Genomic DNA, 20,405 nt, shown 5'->3' with positions numbered 1-20,405 from the left:
CCCAGGGGTTCTCCTATCAGAAAACATATAATATTAGGGGTTTAACTCATCCTCAGTCCTAAAATGTTCATTTTAACGTCTACTCAAAATATACAAAACAGATCTGGCAGCAAAAAGGGTTAAATGCATGAAGATATTAAAGAGAATATTTGATGCACACTTAGTAACAAAAAATATTGTAAAGGCTGAATTATATTTTCTTTCTTTTCATTTTGGTTTACAAAATCCTACTGCTTTTCTAGTATCCGATGCTGCTGTCACCACCTATGATGTGAAATTTCCAAATCACACTTTAAGTCTGCATCTGGTGTAGAGGGGATGTCTGTATTACTGGTGACACATCCTGGGAGCTCTCATAAACAAGAACACATTGTCACTAGATGAAATAGAAGGCATTTCAGCTCTAGGCTCCCTGCAGAAGGTGATTTTTGACTGCAGTTTCAGTTCTTATGTTAAATATCCCCTACAGTACCACATATTTCTATCATGGGGAAAATCCCAAAAAAGTGATAGCATTATTTAGCATATTGAATTAGACATATTCATTTTGTATTTACACCACTAACATTTAGTCAGGTTAGACTTTAAATAAACGCTCAGGGACTACTGACACTTACAGAACTCTCTCCAGTACAGTATTAAAATATAACTAAAGGAAAAACATATTTTTAGACTTGGATAGAGTACCTGTCAGTTTTTATTGCAGACTCTATTACTGACAGGGTAACCCTCTCTTACTATAATGGAAAAAAAAACACCTTTGCCTTTAGTTCTGCTTTAAAGTGGATGTAAATCCGATTCATGAAATTTGAGCTGGGCGCATATATCTGTAGTGTTTTCTTATCCCACTTCAAAGCAATAAATCATGTGGCTTTCTCCTGCTCCGTTCTTCTGTTATCAGCATAACTTCTGACAAGTTCTCTGACACGTTATAAAACCAGCCTGAATTTTGTGTCAGGGTGGGTGCTATAGAGCGATTAACAAAAAGCTGCTCTACTCACAGCACAGCTCTAAAAGTCTCTGCCTATCTGGAGGGGGATGTATGCCTTTCCTCCAATCAGCTGTCTCCCAGTGTAATCCAACACTACACTGCTACTGCTGAATAAGGAAGTAAAAATTCGAACACAATGTGCACATTCTAAACAGTATATAAAGGGAAAAACAGCAGATATACCTGTAAAACCTATGTTGGGAGATTTGGTTCATCTCTGTGTATCATCTGAGGCTGTTCACTTGGTATATGTGAAGGTTTACATACACTTTAAGGTCTGGCTCACACTATTGTGGCTGCATTTGCACGGGGATGGCAGCCCATTTATTTGAATGGGCTGCTGTGCCTGAGATTCATGCAGGAAAAAAGTTCCTGCACCATTTTTAAAATGCAGCAGCAATTCTCCCACCGGCAAACGCAAGGGGGTGCCATTAAGAATGAATGAGAGCCTTGTGCATTTTAAAGTGCAGCACAGTTTTTACATCTGCCACTTTCTCTGTCTGGGTGAAGCTTCATTTTATTTCGCTCTTGCTTTCAACCTGAGCAGCTAATTGAACTTTAGCACAATATCAGATAGCCAGCAACAAATCAGACAACTTGCACTATTTTTTTCATGGTGCCCTTACATCCACGGCTATATTTCAATTGAGAAAATGTAATAGGATTGTATCTGTTAAGTCAACAAGGGCTGAGTGCAGTTGTATCATTAGATCATTTTTTTTGTCATGTTCAGCATTCACACTGTTTTGTATTGCCTCTGTATGAGTGTATGACACCTAGCTGAAGCATTAGGACTGAGGGAGATCAACATTACATTATCAGTCAGATTGTAATGGCCATGCAGCTAGTAATGAACTGGAAACTCTAGTGGGGGAGATCTCATTGCTGGTTTTGCAGAGAATAACGCCAAGCCAGGATGGAATTCATCATGCTGGGATCTTGCCAGCAACCACGCAAAACCAAAATCAGTTGGCCTTTAACCACTTCCTTACCGCGTCATTGTGAAATGACGGCGGCAGGAACCCCTCCTCGATCCAGGAGGACGTCATATGACGTCCTGGGCTTTCCGGGTGGATATCTGAATGATGCCTGCAGCTAGAGGCATCATTCAGATATCCTTCTCTCCTGCCGGCGATTCTGCACAACGTAAGAACGATCATAGCGGCGATTCCGCTGCTAGATCGTTCTTACAGGCGGCGGGAGGGGACATCCCCCCCTCCCGCCGCCATCCGGTGCTTCTCCGGGCTCTCCCGTGCCATCGGGGGCCCGGAGAACGAATCGTCCGGCGCTGGCAGGAAGCATAGAGATGACTGGTGACCAGATGGTCACCAGTCATCTCTATGACCGTCGGAGGACCCGGGCGCGATGTGATGACGTCACGCCCGGGTCCCCGTAAGTAAACAAAGCCGCAATTGCGGCTGCTAAGCAACCGTAAGCATGAGATCGGTGAATTTTTTTTCACCGATTTCATGCTTTCCAGCCTGGAGGAGAGATGTGCGGTCTTATTGACCCCGTATCTCTCCATAAAGAGGACCTGTCACACACATTCCTATTACAAGGGATGTTTACATTCCTTGTAATAGGAATAAAAGTGATAATAAAAAAAATAAAATAAAAAAAAAAAGTGTAAAAAAATAAATAAATATGTAAAAAAAAAAAAGAAATACATTTTTTTTTTTTAACGCCCCTGTCCCCAGTAGCTTGCGCGCAGAAGCGAACGCACACGCAAGTCCCGCCGACATATGTAAACGCCGTTAAAACCACATATGTGAGGTATCGCCGCGTGCGTTAGAGTGCCAGCAACAATTCTAGCACTAGATCTCCTCTGTAAATCTAAACTGGTAACCTGTAAAAAATTTCAAAGCGTTGCCTATGGAGATTTTTAAGTACCGAAGTTTGGCGCCATTCCATGAGTGTGCGCAATTTTAAAGCGTGACATGTTAGGTATCTATTTACTCGGTGTAACATCATCTTTCATATTTTACAAAAAAATTGGGCTAACTTTACTGTTTTGTTATTTTTTTAATTCATGAAACAATTTTTTTCCAAACAAAAGGCATTTGAAAAATTATTGCGCAAATGGCGTGCAAGATAAAACGTTTCAATGACCGTCGTTTTATTCCCTAGGGTGTCTGCTAAAAAAACATATATAATGTTTGGGGGTTCTGTGTAATTTTCTAGCAAAAAAAATATGATTTGTACATGTAGGAAAGAAGTGCCAGAATAGGCCGGGTATGGATGTGTGTATAACTGCCCTGTATGGAAGTGGTTAATCCAATCAACAGTGAGTGATACAGGCAGGAATTTGTGGGAACAACAGTGAGAGAGTGTAGCAAAGGTATATTAACAAGTAAAAAAAAAAAAAAAAAAAAAAAAAACCTGGCTTGCTATTTGTATTATCCCCATTATATACAACAGTATTCAATTTACAGTAAATTTCAACAATTGCCTGGATAAAAAAGGCAGTTGAGGGATTGCCACATCATGCATACTAGGAGGCAGCATTTTACTACTGAGGGTGCATGCAAGTTGCAAGATTCAGTGCATTCATAGACATATTCTTTTTAGCATTAGCATCCCTGCACACAGGGATCATTGTGCATGTGCACAGATGTTGCGGGTCATTCCTGATGCCAGAAACTGACAGCATCAGAGCATATGTGCCAACCAACCCCCCCCATACAGGTGAAGGCATAGGGCAGGTTATCTTTGGAGGTCCTAAATACCTGGCAGATACCCATGGCAAATTTGCACACACATATGATTTTCAGAGATAGTGCTGCAGAAAAGGGGCAAATGGGAATGATGCCGTGCCAACGTTTTTTTTTTATAGGAATTGTATATTCCTAGGGTAAATTTCCTGATGTTTACCCACCTTTCTGGAGGGGGATATGTTGAAACTCCCTTGCAAAGCGCCAAGCGCTGCTGTTATCTAGCACATCCAGTAATGCCAAATAGCATGTTCCCCACTGCTCACTTTGGTTCCTCCTGAAGACCCCTACATCACTACAGGACACACTGGTGACCAGGGGCGGACTGACCATTGAGGCACCCGGACACTGCCCGAGGGCTCCATGCCACTAGGGGGCCCCATCAGGGTTGCCAGACTCAGTAAAACCAGGGACAGCATGTAAAAACCTGTGTTTTATTTACATCTGTCCCTGATATGTCTGAAACCGACATGCTTTTGATGTGAAAATCCCGAGATTTTAGCTGCCCCGCCTCTGCACTGCCTCCTGGCATAGTGGCCATCCGTAAGCCCGGGGGCCCCATAATCTTCTATTGTCCCCCCCCCCCCCCTGAGTTGTCAGTCCGCTCCCCTGCTGGTGACTAAGGGTTTGGCAATAGGAACTAAAATCTAAACACTGCGGGACAAGCAGTGGTGATTGGAGGTCTGTAAGATAGTTGGGTTTCAGCATGCTGCATGATGGTGCATATTCACTGTCTTCTCTTTCAGGCTACTTTATATTTTATTTTGTCTGGTAAGCAACAGGGTCACTGTAAAGCAAACATCTTTTTTCTAGCCTAAACTCATGATGTGAAAGAAGCTATTATAAGGCAATGCCATTAACTTCACAAGATAATGTTGCGTGCACACGATCGGTCAATCCGATAAGAACGGTCTGATAGATCGTTTTCATCAGACCAAACCGATCGTGTGTGGGCCCCATCGGTTATTTATCCTTCGGTTAAAAAATGTGAAACTTGTTTTAAAATCCACGCATGCTCAGAATCAAGTCGACGCATGCTTGAAAGCATTGAACTTCATTTTTTTCAGCACTTCGTTGTGTTTTACGTCACCGCGTTCTGACACGATCATTTTTTTAACCGATGGTGTGTAGGCATGACTGACCATCAGTCAGCTTCATCGGTTAACTGATGGAAAAATCCATCAGACCGTTCTCATCGGATTGACCGATCGTGTGTACAGGGCATAAGTTAGATCTGACGCATGCTCCCACCGCATAACAGAATATAAAGGGCTCTCAATGTTTATGATATGATATATGAGTGTTATGTCTTGGCATTATATTATACAATGCTAATAATATGCACACTGCAGGATTTCCTGGTTCAAAAGTTCCCAGAATAAAATCTAACTATATTTTAAGCATAGTTTATAATTCACTGGCAATTTCTGAGCCTTCTGGGGGTAGTAGTTAGAGGTGCTTGTTACAAAATAGTACGACTTTCCAACCTGTTGCGGTGGACCAGGGGGGAATCAAAGTATGGCCTGTGCACCATTGGGCAAACAGCAACAGCAGGTTCCGGAATTCAGGCAGCTCATTCAAGAAAAAGGCAAGCTCTATGCCTGCCAGTCTAAGAGAAATACTTAAATGTCCAGCTATTACCGAGGTCATAGTTATTTCCAAGTACACACAGGCTTTTTCTTCCTACAAGTGAGTTCCTACATTTGGAAATATCCACATGCAACAAAAAAATAAAAATAACTAGAATTTGATGTAGGCTGATGAACAGAAACAAATGATGTACATAGTAAAAAACACTTACTTTGGATCAGTATATTGATCAATCAAAGTCACTTCTTCAACAATGTCTCCTGCAATACTTCGGACTAGATCAAAAAAATCATTCTCCAAATATCCTCCACTGGGAAGCCAGAACGACATGTCATTGGCCAAAAATGGAAACTTGCTTATTGGCTAGAAAAATAAAATAATTGTTTTATTTCCTGCAGATGGACAAACATAAATATATATTTTGGCTACAAAAACACACTAGGACTTATTTTCAGGGGAGGTCTTATTTATTTATGGTAGGTACAAAAATCTACATTTATTCAAATACAGTCATGTCTTCATGATAATCTTAAAGTGGATATAACCCTTAAAAAAAAATCCTGATTCTTTAAAGCATAATATAGGCCTGCAGTACCCCTTCCCGAAGGCCTAGTAATTTAACAGCTTGTACTGGTTGGTTGACTACTGACTCCAACTAGCCCGACTTGCAAATCCTGCGTCCGCAGGGCGCATCGATTTGACACAATCCCCAGTGTCTCTCCTCTGATCCAGGACTCCTCATCTATGACTGTGTAAAGATGAGGACTTAATCCATGACCGAGTAAAGATGAAGTTCCCTCACAGATTCCCTGGCATGCCTCATCCAGAACTCTACTGTCGTCCACTCACTGACCTTTTCTTGCCCCGAGTCCATGATTGAGAACTTTAACTGGACATACGTTCCGACAGTCTCCAGCCCCTCTCGGCGCAGATAGGGTCCACCTCCTGCCACTGTCTAGTACTCCATTCTCCAGGCCGACAATTCCAGTGAGCTGTTACTTCAGCTTATTTGGAAGGCCCGCCCCGCCAATACCAAGTGTGGATTGGTCAGGGCTCCTCACACAAGCTGCCTGTCACTCCAGCCCTGGGCCTGTCCCTCTTCCAGAACAATCCACCAAAAGCAGGGGAGGCGCCCAAGTACTGAAGCACAGGTGGTCACACCCACTGCTACACTAACCACTCCCTGCACACAGGCCTAGCCTGAAACGTAAGTCTGCTTAAATTTACCTGCTCTGATAGTTTTACCTCACAAAAATCCTACACTAGCACCTACCTATGGTAGAGGGTGCTACATATATTATCTTTATTAGTAAGATTAAAGGTTTCACTATTATGTGTAAAGAACTATAGATAAAATGTCAGCTTAATAGAAAAAAATTATCAAAAAGTACATTAATTTGGAGCAGACAAAACAATGAAAACGCTTCACCTTTTTTGGTGTGCTTAGGAAGTAAAATCTATACAGCTATAATAATGTTTAAAATTAGTAGTTAGTTTGGCGAGGAAAAAATTTGACTTTATGCTGATTCATAAGAATTCATCAAAGAAATGGAACATGTTGTTTTAGTGCCAACTAGCTTAGAACACCTAAAAAGTGAATTTACCACCCAAAAACAAACTTAACACACCCAAAAACCTTACATTATGTACAGTGGATATAGAAAGAAATCACCCCCTTTAAAACAATCACAATTTGTTGCTTTGCAGCCTGAAATGAAGAGAGACACAGTTTTTGTTTCATCCAGCTGTATTTAATTTAGTGCAACTTATAACATCCAAATAAAAGACATAACATCAACATGTCAGAAAAAACAAAACAAAAACAGAATCGCAGAATTGGCAAAAGGATCACCCCCTTGTGTCAGGCCCCGTACACACGACAGAGGAACTCGACGTGCTTGGCACGTCGAGTTCCTCGTCGAGTTTTGGGATGAAGCCGCCGAGGAGCTCGGCGGGCCGGCTTCTCCCATAGAAGAACGAGGACAACGAGAAAATAGAGAACATGTTCTCTATTTTCTCGTCGAGTTCCTCGGCGGCTCCATCGAGCCAAAACTGTACAGACGACAGAGATTCTCGGCAGAATCCGGGTTTTGACCGAGTTTCTCGGCGAATTCTGCCGAGAATCTCTGTCGTGTGTACGAGGCCTCAGTGTTTTGTTGAACCACCTTTTGCTTTAATTACAGCCTTTTATTTTAAGCAATGTTTGTATCCCATTGCACACAATTTTTTTTTTCGTACGTAAATATTATGGATAAAATGTTAAAAAATATGATACAATGTCTACATACATCTTACATGACTGTAACCAGTCAACGGGTCTTGTTGCTTCACACCCACATCATAAAAAGAGAAGTATGGGTTTATTAATATTTTTTGCCTAGTTATACTTAAATAGGTGGATGCAGCATCAGACCAATGCTGTGTCTGTCCCCCGGCATCTCTGCACTTAGAACCAAATGATCGAACACCGCCGATGGCTCGGTTCTCACTCCTCCCCGAGCAGAGCGATGCTGATTGTCAGACAGCATCCCTTCTGCTCTACTTCTCAGCGCTCATTGGATCGCTGAGCCATGGAGGGGCGGGAAGCGGCCGTTTCAGCGAGACACTGAGATTGCCATTAATCAAGGCAGCTGGCGGATCACGACTTGGAAGTCGTGATGACGCGCTGCCTCGACTGATGGAAGTGACGTCAGCGGAGAGCGGACTTCAGACCACTATCCGCTGAAAACGGGTCACAGGAGTGCAAAACTAATTGCACTCCTGTGACCCATAGGAGAAGCCCAGCGGAAAAAGCTCAGGCTGGACTTCTCCTTTAACCACTTAAGGACAGCCTAACGCCGATATACGTCGGCAGAATGGCACGGCTGGGCACAATCACGTACCTGTACGTGATTGTTAAATGCCCAGCCGTGGGTCGCGGGCCCGGTCCAAAGCTCCGTGACCGCGGACCCGATCGCCGCTGGAGTCCCGCGATCGGTCCCCGGACCTGAAGAACAGGGAGAGCTGTGTGTAAACACAGCTTCCCCATTCTTCACTGTGGCGCCGTCATCGATCGTGTGTTCCCTAATATAGGGACACACAATCAATGATGTCAGACCTACAGCCACACCCCCCTACAGTTAGAAACACAGATGAGGTCACACTTAACCCCTGCAGCGCCCCCTTGTGGTTAACTCCCAAACTGCAATTGTAATTTTCGCATGACCACGCTATTGTCAGTTAAAGCGACGCAGTGCCGAATCGCAAAAAGGGGCCTGGTCCTTTACCTGCATTTTGGTCCGGGTCTTAAGTGGTTAAGTTGGCACATTTATCAGTGCAGGACTATTTGAATGAATTTAAGCCAAACAAATAGGTGGCACCCACATCATCAGGATGGACCATCAATCAGATCAGAAGATCTTTCACACTGTGCAGCTTTCAGTTTTAATGCAAGAATGAATTACAGACAAACCATGGCATCGTTTAGGTAAATGTAAGTTGCTTTAAAGATGAGCTTAATGAAGCTTTTGTATTTGTCTGGAGTTCCCCTTTAATTCTAACACAGATAGGCACATCTGTTTGCACATGCTGCTAGCAAGCAAACATTGCAGGTGACAACCATATACTTTCTCATTTACCCTAGACGGTATATCATGTGGTGTCTTCAAAGCATCCTAATTGTGAAAATGGCTTGTACACACACCAACTACAAACGGTGTCTATGATTCATTTGGACTAATAAAACCCTCAGCGAATGAGCTGTGAAATCAAAGGGTTTTTCACAGCCTGTTATATGAATAAACCTGTCAAATGAATTAATTTTCTGCAAAGGAGAAGCAAAACAATATGAAGGATCTACCAGAATACATAGATGAGTGGCATATATTACTTTAAACTGCTCTCTTGCAATAAAATGCTCCACATCATGGTCCCCCTGTAAGTAATTACAAATGCTGCCATACGCACAAACACAAAAAATATATCTTGGATTAATTATTTTATATTTTTGCAGCAAGTGTCGTCTGACATTTTTTCTTAAAAAGAGGAAGAAAAAAAAACCTGACACAGCAGATAAAAAAAGGCTTGAAATAATTGTGCATTATGCCGAGCTGCAGAGGAAAAACCTGTCTTCAGGGAAGCAAATATTTTTACCCATTTATCACCTAACTGAGCAACTGATCTACATAGCTTTCATCTGAATGCTTACTTATGCCGGTATTGGTGCCAATAATTTTCAGCTGCTCTCTTTAGTTTTAATTCATGGTCGTAAAAGCTGTGTATTACAGAAATAGTAAAAATGTTGTAGTATTTTGCTGGGATTAAGATTTTATTATATGATTATGCACATTCAAAATTAAAGCCTACTTTTGGATGTCTGCCATACAGAAACACACTAGCATTTCATTTTTTCAGGAGTCACAAATTAAATGGTGCTTTCTGAAACAGGCTTTCTAAATTACCAGGTGGTTTAGCCAGTCCTCTCTTGAACCTTTTGGAAAAAATAAATGTTCTATATTCGAAATATATATTCTCTATTTAACAAATCAGCCTGAGTACTACTTGGAGTTTCCGCAGGGCCTGCAGTGGAATTACCACTATTTGTCCAATAAACTCCTGCTTCTGGCCACCTGTAATCCACCATTGCTAAGTGAGGATCTTCCCCTGCAAGGTGCTCATGAAATGGACATGAACTGAGGGGGCACAGCATGTCTGGTATGAAGGAATTGCAATAACCCAGGCGCTAACTGAGCTCCATGGCTGTGCATTCGGAGTATCAGGCAACAGTGTGTGTAATGCCTCATACACATGGCCAGACTTTCCGAGAAAAAAGTCAGACTGAGCTACTAGCCAGGCCTTAAGATTTTCTCGCCACCTTTTGCCCCACCCAAACCCTACCTTGCTCCGCCCCTAAACACACCCCTGCAACACCTCCCCCCGTACACCTCTACCTGAAACGCCTCCCCCGTGCACTTCTACCTGCAACGCCTCCCCCCAGTACACCTCTACCTGCAACACCTCCCCCCAGTACACCTCTACCTTTAATGCCTCCCCCAGTACACCTCTACCTGCAACGCCTCCCCCCAGTACACCTTTACCTGCAACGCCTCCCCCCAGTACACATCTACCTGCAACACCTCCTCCCAGTACACCTCTACCTGTAACACCTCCCCCCAGTACACCTCTACCTGCAACGCCTCCCCCATTGCACCTAGTCTTCCAACCTCCCCTCACCAGCGTACCTATGCCTCCAATTCTGCCCCCCCTCCCCCATTCTATCATACCTTCATACCTATGCCACCAATTCCGCCATCCTCCCCCATTCTATCATACCTTCATATCTATGAATCCAATTCGGCCACTCTCCCCCATTATATCATAGCTATGCCTCCAATTACACTCCCCCCCATCTATCATATGGTATGATAGATGGGGGGGCAGAATTGGAGGCATAGGTATGATAGATTTGGGGGGGGGGGCGAATTGGAGGCATAGGTGTGAAGGTATGATAGAATGAGGGGGGGGGGGCAGAATTGGGGTGGGTGATTCAGACCTATGCCTCCCCCCCAATCCAGCACATATGTTCTCTCAATTCCCCCTTACTCCCACCAAACGTCTTGTTCAATCCCCCAATGCCGCCAGAACATCACAACAGACTGTCACATTATCACATACGATTGTCCTTCAGCCAGGGGTGTCAGGCATCGGTGCACTCCTTGGATGTATGGGAAGTGGAGAGGGGCGGTCCCAAGCAGCTGGTACACTTGTTGCAAAGCTGCTAGCCTGTGGGAGATAGAGAGGGGCAGTCCCAAATGGCGCAGCTGTCCTGTCCAGGTAAATTTATTTCCACAAAGCTGCTGCTAGCCTGTGCAGGACGGAGATGTGTGGAAGAGGGGCGGTGCTGGCTGGTACACTTCTTTGCAAAGCGCTTTGCTTTGCTGCTAGCCTGTGCAGTGCAGGGGATGTGTGGGAGGTGAAGAGGTGCAGTCCTAAGCCTCGATGTGTGGACGGTGGAGAGGGGCGGCGCTGGCTGGTACAACACTTCCTTGCAAAGCTCACTCTGCGAGGCAAAAATGTGTGATCCAGTGCAGCTGTAGAATACATATTGTACTGGCCGCACGGCGGGAGGGGAACTAAATACATACTCGCACTGCTCATAAATTCACTCGCCAAATGCGAGCAGGCGAGTGCAAATTTTGAGGGCTGGCTTAGTGTGTGAGACAATAATAATCAGGGTAAAACACACCCTATAGATTGCCTCATAACCTGTGCCCTCCAAACAGCGTATGTGCATAGCTGTTTTGTCGTGTTCATGTTGCTGGTCCTGTTTAGGGTCCAGGCTTTGCTCATCATGGTGTGTATACCCCTAAAGTGGTTGTCAGGGTCCGGGTGCCATAGGAATGGACCACAGCCCCGTACATGTATAACATCTCTTGACTAACTCACTGATTGCACCACGTACCAAGGTAAACGCTAAATGCAGGATCCAGTACCCTAAGCAAGCATCACAGGCTGGTCCCGCTGTTACGAGGTCCAGGTATGGTGTCCAAGGAAATATATGCGTACACGGAAAGGTGGTCCCCAGCAAAGCTTTTGCTAGAGTCCAATTACCTCAAAGTGCCAGCATATAACTCATGTTCTAAGGATCAACTTCTCTGTCCTGTACTGTACGATTATGATAAATAAATTTGATGATGTACTATTGAATACAGGGCTGCTTAATTAGTGTCTTTTATTTCTGCCTAGAGTTCATAGTTAAAACGTACTTACTGCGTGTTATGTAAATGTAGCCTGACAATAGTTCTAATGTAAAAGACAGCAGATTAAGGGCCAGTTCACACCTGCCTCACGCAGGAGCACATCCGCAATCCTGTGGAGTGCGATTTGAACCTATGCTTTTTAATTGGTTTAAATCACACTGGATCTCACCAAAAGTAGTGCATGCTCTACTTTTTTAAATGTGCACTGCACTGGATCGCATCTTACTGTGGTACTATGCGATCCGATGCAGGCAAACACATTGCATTTGCGATCTCTGTTTTGGGTGTTGTTAGGATTATATTGACACCCACAGCAGATTGCACACCCAGTGCATTATGAACGCAGTGCAGCGCGCGCACAGAACACAGGCTTCCCAAACCGGGTTCCAATGTGAACGAGCCCTAAAAGATTATTGGCCAGTCCACCCAAAACTGGTAGTTAATTTTTCGGTAGATGTTAAAGAGGTAAACCAATTGCTTATGTCACAGAGATATCTGTGGTGGAGTTCCTGGATCTGCACAAATGTTGTGGTTATTATGGGGGATTCCTACTGTCCATATTAGAACATGCAGAGGTTAATACGAGCAAACAAACTCCCCCGGGTGGGCAGGAAAATATCCAGGAAAATTTTATTTTTGTACCTGTAAATTCCATTTCTTGGAATACATCATGGGACATAGAGCAAGCTATAAATCAGGACTACCTGGGTTATGCGCCACCAACAGTTGAATGGACACTGACAGAAAAAAAACCTGAAAAAAAGTACCCCTATATAACCCCCCCCCTCCTATTCATGAAGCTTCTTAGTTGATGTACTCCAAGAAATCGATTTTAAGGGTAAATACTAAAAATAAATTGTACACCACAAAACACAGAGCAGGCTACAAAGACCAGGCTGCAGGTCGTCAGGTACACCTGAGCCACTGATGCCTACTGACAGATAGCCCAAGAGGCTCCACCACTTCTGGTAGAGTTAGCCTTCACAGATGGAACCTTAGCCTTCAAGTCATAGGCAATAAGCTGATGGATCTAGAGAAAAATCGTCGACTTAGGCCGCGTACACACGGTCGGACAAAACCGATGAGAATGGACCGAGGTTCAGTTTCATCGGTCCAAACCGACCGTGTGTATAGCCCATCGGTCTGCTGTCCTTCGGTCCAAAATGTTAAAACATGCTTTAAAATCGAACCGATGGCCCGCTGCCTGATCGGTCCAAACCGATGGTTAGTACAGAAAGCATCGGTTCAAAACCCGCGCATGCTCAGAATCAAGTCGACGCATGCTTGGAAGCATTGAACTTCGTTTTATTCAGTACGTCGTGTGTTTGACATCACCGCGTTCTGACCCGATCGGTTTTTGGAACGATGGTGTGTACGCACATCAGACCATCAGGCCACTTCAGCGGTGAACCGATGGAAATGGCCCGTCGGACCATTCTCATCGGTTTGGAACGACCGTGTGTACGTGGCCTTAGTAGCTGATTGACCCTTCCTAGGAATTTCAGGAAGGATGAACAAGTCCAACTGCCTAACTGCAGCGGATACCTTTAAATAAATTTGATGGCCCATACCATACCTAAAGTGTGGAATGCTCTGTCTCCCGGTGATGCCTGGAAAAGAAAGGCACAATAATGTCTTGATTAAGGCCTTGTACACACGACCGAACATGTCCGACGGACAGGATTCCAGCGGACATGTTTCTTAGCATGTCCGCTGCAAAACGGTCGGCTGGACAAATGTCCGCTGGAAACCTGTCCGGTCGGCCGTACACACGACCGAACATGTCTGCTGAAACTGGTCTGCGGACCAGTTTCAGCAGACATGTTCAGTCGTGTGTACAAGGCCTTAGCATGCTAAGAAACATGTCCGCTGGAATCCTGTCCGTCGGACATGTTCGGTCGTCTGTACAGACTCACTGTACATGTCCGAGCGGCCGCCATCCCTTGCATGCGTCGAATCACTTCGACGCATGCGTGGAAGCATTGGCCACTTCCTGTATGCCCTCTCTATACTGACCACGATAACCAGGGCTGCTCAGCACTGACTATCGTGGTCAGAGTATGTCCCTCCGTCATACATAGCTGTGCTCTCTGCTCTCCTCCTCACCCCCTCCTTCCTGCCTATCAGCGCCTCCTCTGTGTCTCAGTCTCTGCCCCACCCCCACCACAGAATGCATAGAAGCTGAGTCTCTGATGTCATATCCGGTCTTTCACCCACGTAACATGAGTTAATATGAACGCGAGTGGGAGTTCAGGAAATAGGAATAATCAAGATGGTTGTGTTTGTGCCCTATTGGCACCTATAACATATACTACACTATGATATATGTCTCTGAGTTTATCGTTCACCTATATGAGTGGATGAGAATTCATAACAGTGACACCTTTAAGCTAGCTGGCATTGGAACCTTTAAGGAGAAGATCAGGCAAAACCTATGCAGGATCTAACACACAAAGCTTGTAGGCTGCTTTGTCAGCCGCAACAACCTGGTGAGTGTAAATTTCACCTGGGCATGTGGAAAAGCACTTTTCACAAATATAAATACGAATTAGATACTTCACATTTGATTGATTGAACGGTGATTGCAGACTTTACTTTATATAATGATTTGGACTTTACACTATTTTTTTTAGAATGTTTTACGATATAAATTCACATTGTATAACTTGTATTAACCACTTCCTTACTGGGCACTTAAACCCCTTCCTGACCAGAGGACTTTTTGCGATTCGGCACTGCGTCGCTTTAACTGACAATTGCGCGGTCGTGCGACGTGGCTCGAAAACAAAATTAACGTCCTTTTTTCCCCACAAATAGAGCTTTCTTTTGGTGGTATTTGATCACCTCTGCGGTTTTTATTTTTTGCGCTATAAACAAAAATAGAGCGACAATTTTGAAAAAAAAAAAAATATTTTTACTTGTTGCTATAATAAATAGCTCAATTTTTTTTTTTTACGTTTTTTTTTATCCTCAGTCTAGGCCGATACGTATTCTACATATTTTTAGTAAAAAAAAAAAAAAAAATCGCAATAAGCGACTGGTTTGCGCAAAAGTTATAGCGCCTACAAAATAAGGGACAGAATTATTATTATTATTTTTTTTTTTTTACTAGAAATGGCGGCGATCTGCGATTTTTATTGGGACTGCGACGTTATGGCGGACACATCGGACACTTTTGACACGTTTTTGGCGCCATTCACATTTATACTGCAATCAGTGCTATAAATATGCACTAATTACTGTATAAATTTTTTTTTTACTAGAAATGGCGGCGATCTGCGATTTTTATTGGGACTGCAACGTTATGGCGGACACATCGGACACTTTTGACACATTTTTGGCGCCATTCACATTTATACTGCAATCAGTGCTATAAATATGCACTAATTACTGTATAAAAATTTTTTTTTACTAGAAATGGCGGCGATCTGCGATTTTTATTGGGACTGCGACGTTATGGCGGACACATCGGACACTTTTGACACATTTTTGGCGCCATTCACATTTATACTGCAATCAGTGCTATAAATATGCACTAATTACTGTATAAATGTGACTGGCAGGGAAGGGGTTAACACTAGGGGGTGAGGAAGGGGTTAAATGTGTATCCTAATTAGTGTTCTAACTGTGGGGGAGGGGGGGTGACTGGGGGGGTGACCGATCTGTGTCCCTATGTACAAGAGACACAGATCCGTCTCCTCTCTCCCCTGACAGCACCGCTGTCTGCGAGAGCCGGGAATGAGAGATGATCTCATATGTAAACATATGAGATCATCTCTCATTGGCCGCACAGATCGCCTAGGAAACGGCCGCTCCGATTGGCCGTTCACGGCGATCTGTGACTGGCTGTGTCCAAGGGACACGGCCAGCACAGCAGTTCCCCGCTGCGCGCTCGGGAGCGCGCGCGGGGAACGCGAAAAGGGGCGGCCATAAAAACACGGCCTCCCAGAGAAGTAGAGCCACCCGGCGGCCGTATATAGTCGTACGGCCGTCGGGAAGTGGTTAAAGAGCTAGTGTCCATTTTTGATATGAGTACTTAACCTGACTGTGGTGTGTTCATTTCAGTCATGTGGCGGGTGAAAGATGCACTTGGTGGATGTTAAGAAAAAAAAAATTACCTTATGGAAACTAATTTTTGTGGAATTTTTTTTGGACTATTCGATACATAATACTTTCACTATTTAATGTGATAACACAGTGTTTAATTTATTGTATGTCAAAGTTTTTAGATTTTTGTGATTGTTTACAGCACCTCCATTAAATTGGGAGCTAATACTTTTGTAGTTTTTTTTTTAAGGTGACAGTAGTAGGATTTCATTTATTTTTATTTTTTTTCTGTGGCACAGAGTTTAGACATCTCTATATTTTAGCATTTATTGATAGTTTTTAATAATGTGGGTTTAATGTCACTTTAAGACAGTTCATTGATTTAAATGGGCTGCCTAATTGCACCACAATGGACCAAACACTGCATGCACCACTTTCTTCAACACAGCACACTACAATGCACGCCAGAGCGTTGCCATGTTTTACAGTGCACTACAGTGCAGGTGCAGTGCTGTGCCATTCAAAATAAATGGCACTACATATTGTACACTGCGTTAGTATAAATGGGCCCTAATGCAAAAGATCCATTTTTCACTTATGTTACAGTAGCTGTTATTTCCTACTGTTGCCAGAGCTCTAAACACGTCAATTACTAGGCTCACATCCTGTTATCTTTGATGCACGCAATGAGACCATGTAAGAGATTCCTAGGGAGAGATGGAGAAGGCTGCAGGAAGACACTGCCATCTATGTAGAGAAGACAGTTAAACAGAGGGCAACAATAAGCTGTTTTAGGATGAGATTTCATAAGACTGTTCATTCATCATCTTGTTTTGATGAAGCACTGCAGGAAAAGTATTGTTGGGTAAGAAGAAAATCCACTTCAATATTTTTTTTTTCTGTAAGGAATTGCACACGTTCTATACATACTGTACCTTTTATTATCCAGCAGTTCACTATAAATATAATAGCAAAAAACAAGACATAATTGTTCATTACTGATCTAATGCTTTACTTTGCTTATCCATTTAACATATAGATGATTGTGTAATAATCTTAAAAAATGCTATACCTGTTCTGGCCTCCAGTAAAAACGATGCAGTGGCGGTGTCTGGAGAGTACTTGGCTGTGCCAAAACAACTCCAAAAATATTGCTAGCATCCCAAAGCACCTCTATCCCCATGGCTTGTTCCTTAAGGATATGCAGGCAAGCACCACCAGTGTCTGCATGGATTCACTGGATGCAGGAAGATAGTGAACAATAGTGCACAGCTGACCAATGGAGGAGTGGAGGGTTGCAGAGGTGACGTGGCTGGAAGGATGAAGAAGGTGCAGAGGTAACCAGTGGATGAAGGGGGTTGCAGAGGTAACCAGTGGATGAAGGGGTGTGCAAAGGTGACAAACAAATGGCAACCATCCCAACCTATAACTGGCCTTTGCAGTAAGTAGCACATGGAAAGGCGACACATGTCAAAAAACAACAAACAAAAATTCCTAGCGCACTTACCAGCCAGCCTGCAACAAACCAAATTGATCTTGTCTAACAAGTCACGTTAAAACCAAGGGGTTTAGTTTGCACACATTTGCAAATACATGCGTAAGCTGCAGCGGCCACGTCATGTCACTACAGTGTACTGCAGTCACCTGGCTAGTAAGTGAGCTGGTTATTTTTGCTTGTTGTTTTTTGACATGTGTCACCCGTCCATGTACTCCTTGTTGAAAAGGCCAGTTATAGGTTAGGGTGGTTCAGTTTGTACTGTTGGTAATTGGAGAGGGGATGCACTGAACACCTTCACTGTCATTATGCTATTGCTGGGTGTGCAGTACATCCCTGTACCTTAAAGGAGGGGTGGGCTCCCTCAAGACATGTCTACCCTTAAAGTGTTTGTTAAGTTTATTATTTCATTCACTGCCAGTCCCTCTATTAGAGGCTGGCATACAACACTATGCAAGTCCTTTGTAAAAATGAGCGTTCTAAATACCTCTTCATAACGGTCTTCAGGCCAGTCACATGACTCACAGATGCTTTACAGCTCTAAGGCCCTGTACACACGATCAGTCCAAACTGATGAAAAACGGACAGAAGTTCAGTTTCATCAGTTAACCGATGAAGCTAACTGATGGTCTGATGTGCCTACACACCATCAGTTCAAAAACCGATCGAGTCCAACGCGGTGACGTAAAACAGAACGACGTGCAGAGAAAAATGAAGTTCAATGCTTCCAAGCATGCGTCAACTTGATTCTGAGCATGCCCAGGTTTGGAACCGATGCTTTTGCGTACTATCGGTCAGGCGTACATCGGTCTAATTTTAAAGCAAGTTCTAAATTTTGAGACCGAAGGACAACAGACCGATGGGGCCCACACACGGTCGGTTTGGACCGATGAAACTGAACTTCAGTCCGTTTTTATCAGTTTGGACTGATCGTGTGTACAGGGCCTAAGACATTGCTTCTGCGGGAGGGGCCAAGATGATCTCCATCTGAGGTATTTAGAACACTCGTTTTTACAAAGGACTTGTATAGTGTGGTATGCCAGCCTCTAATAGAGGGGCTGACAGTGACCAATGTAGGGTTTTTATTTTTAATAGTAGTGGCAGAGGTGGGGCGGAGACAGAGACAAAGAGGAGGTGCTGACAGGCAGGATGGAGGGGGTGAGGGGGAGAGCAGAGGACAGCTACGTATTATGGAGGGGGCGTACTCTGACCACGGTAGTCAGAGCTAAGCAGCCCTGGTTATCGTGGTCAGTATAGAGAGGGCATACAGGAAGTGGTAGGATCAAGGAGATTTTTTACAGTTTAGAGGGGGGCAGATTACACAGCACAAGCACTGTGCTGTGTAATCTCCTTTAAGGGACCAGAATCATTTTTTTTTGGGGGGGGGAGTTAACAAACTCTTTAATCTATTCATTATTACATATGTGCTCCAATTCAGGAGACTCGCAAAATTATAGAGTTAGGACTGTAGTACACTGAGGTGCCATGATGTGGCCACTGCAGCTTATGCATGTATTTGCAATTGTGTGCAAACTAAGCCTCTTGGTTTTAATGTGAACTGTTAGACAAAGTCAATTTGGTTTGTTGATGGCTGGCTAATGATCTGATAACATTTGTTTGGTGTGCAAAGGTGACCAGTGGAGGTAGGAAGTGCAGAGGTAATCAGTGGATAGAGGGCGTTCAGAGAAGGAGACCAGTGGATGGAGGTGGGAGCAGAAGTGACCTTTGGATGGAGATGGGTGCATAAGTGACCAGAGCAGGGAGGGAAAGAGTGCAGACAGGGCCATCTAAATGGCATCATGGGCCCCTGGGCAAAGTAATGCTCAGGGGCCCCTACAATGATGACAGTGCAGGTAAACATACATCAAGTAGGTAGGATGCAGACAGCCTCCCCTGTGTATCTATCACTCTCAGTGCCATCATGGGGCCCCTAATTTCACGGCAGCGTGGGCTCAAGGACCAGCTGCTTTGGGGAAAGTGCAGGGGCACCTCCATGCAGCTGAGTGCAGAGGTGACTAGTGGAGGGAGGGGTGAAAAGGTGACCAGTGGATGAAGGAAAGAAGTGGAGAACTGACCAGTGGATTGTGGGGTGCAGAGGAGATCATTGGATTGAAGGGGGTGCAAAGGTCAGCGCTGGCTGCTGGGGGAGTGAGGAATGAGGTAAGTAAATGAGCATTTAACCCGTTCAGTCTGAGGTGAGTCTCAGTGTAAGGGATGTCATTTGTTTTTCCAGGGTTAAGCATACACCAGTGCAATAATGTGCATTTATATTTGAATGAGTAAAAACTGCAACTCTGAGTAGCAGGGTCGCCTTCTAGTGACAATATAGACATTGATTTCCAGTATTTATATAGCAATGACATTATCATATTGCATAACAAACTGTACTCTTTTTGTTTTAGACCCTGTCCTCAAATTGCATTTTGACAAGGGAATCAAATTTTCATTTCCGTTTACTGTGATGTTACCTGCTTACATCTGTAAGCAAGCTATTGTACTTTTTGTTTACAGGTGGAGTAACATTTGACAAATACTTTAGCTGCTCAGCATGGAGAACAGGTAGATTACTGTGATGGTAACTATATGAAACAAAAATCTCATGAAAATCAAAGAATGTCAAAGCCTGTTACAAGCATGATGAAACAGACCATGACACATTCTGCAGTTTTAATATTGCACTGATTACTTAATCAGTTTATAGGTATTAATGTCAAAATTGTTGAAGATTTCATAAAATAAAGTATTAAAACAAAACTGAATTGAAAAGGACAGCTAAGAGATGGTTTAAGAAATATAGTGAAAGAGTTAAACAGCATGTGCAGGTTATTAAACAC

At 43.7% G+C, this 20,405-nt stretch overlaps 1 protein-coding gene across 2 annotated transcripts in view; it reads right to left on the bottom strand.

The window, feature by feature from the left end:
• FARS2 (phenylalanyl-tRNA synthetase 2, mitochondrial) overlaps positions 1-20,405 on the bottom strand; it is a 514,600-nt gene that overhangs the window by 114,393 nt on the left and 379,802 nt on the right. For both annotated transcript variants that reach the window (XM_040353668.1, XM_040353667.1), the window contains exon 7: positions 5,504-5,655. In XM_040353668.1, coding sequence (XP_040209602.1) covers positions 5,504-5,655 — 152 coding nt within the window. The remainder of the gene's footprint in view (positions 1-5,503; positions 5,656-20,405) is intronic.

The sequence above is a fragment of the Rana temporaria genome, chromosome 5, assembly GCF_905171775.1.
Source record: "Rana temporaria chromosome 5, aRanTem1.1, whole genome shotgun sequence".
Taxonomy (NCBI): Eukaryota; Metazoa; Chordata; class Amphibia; order Anura; family Ranidae; genus Rana; species Rana temporaria.
Note: the sequence above shows the minus strand (reverse complement) of the source record. Positions and strands in the feature narration are given on the sequence as shown.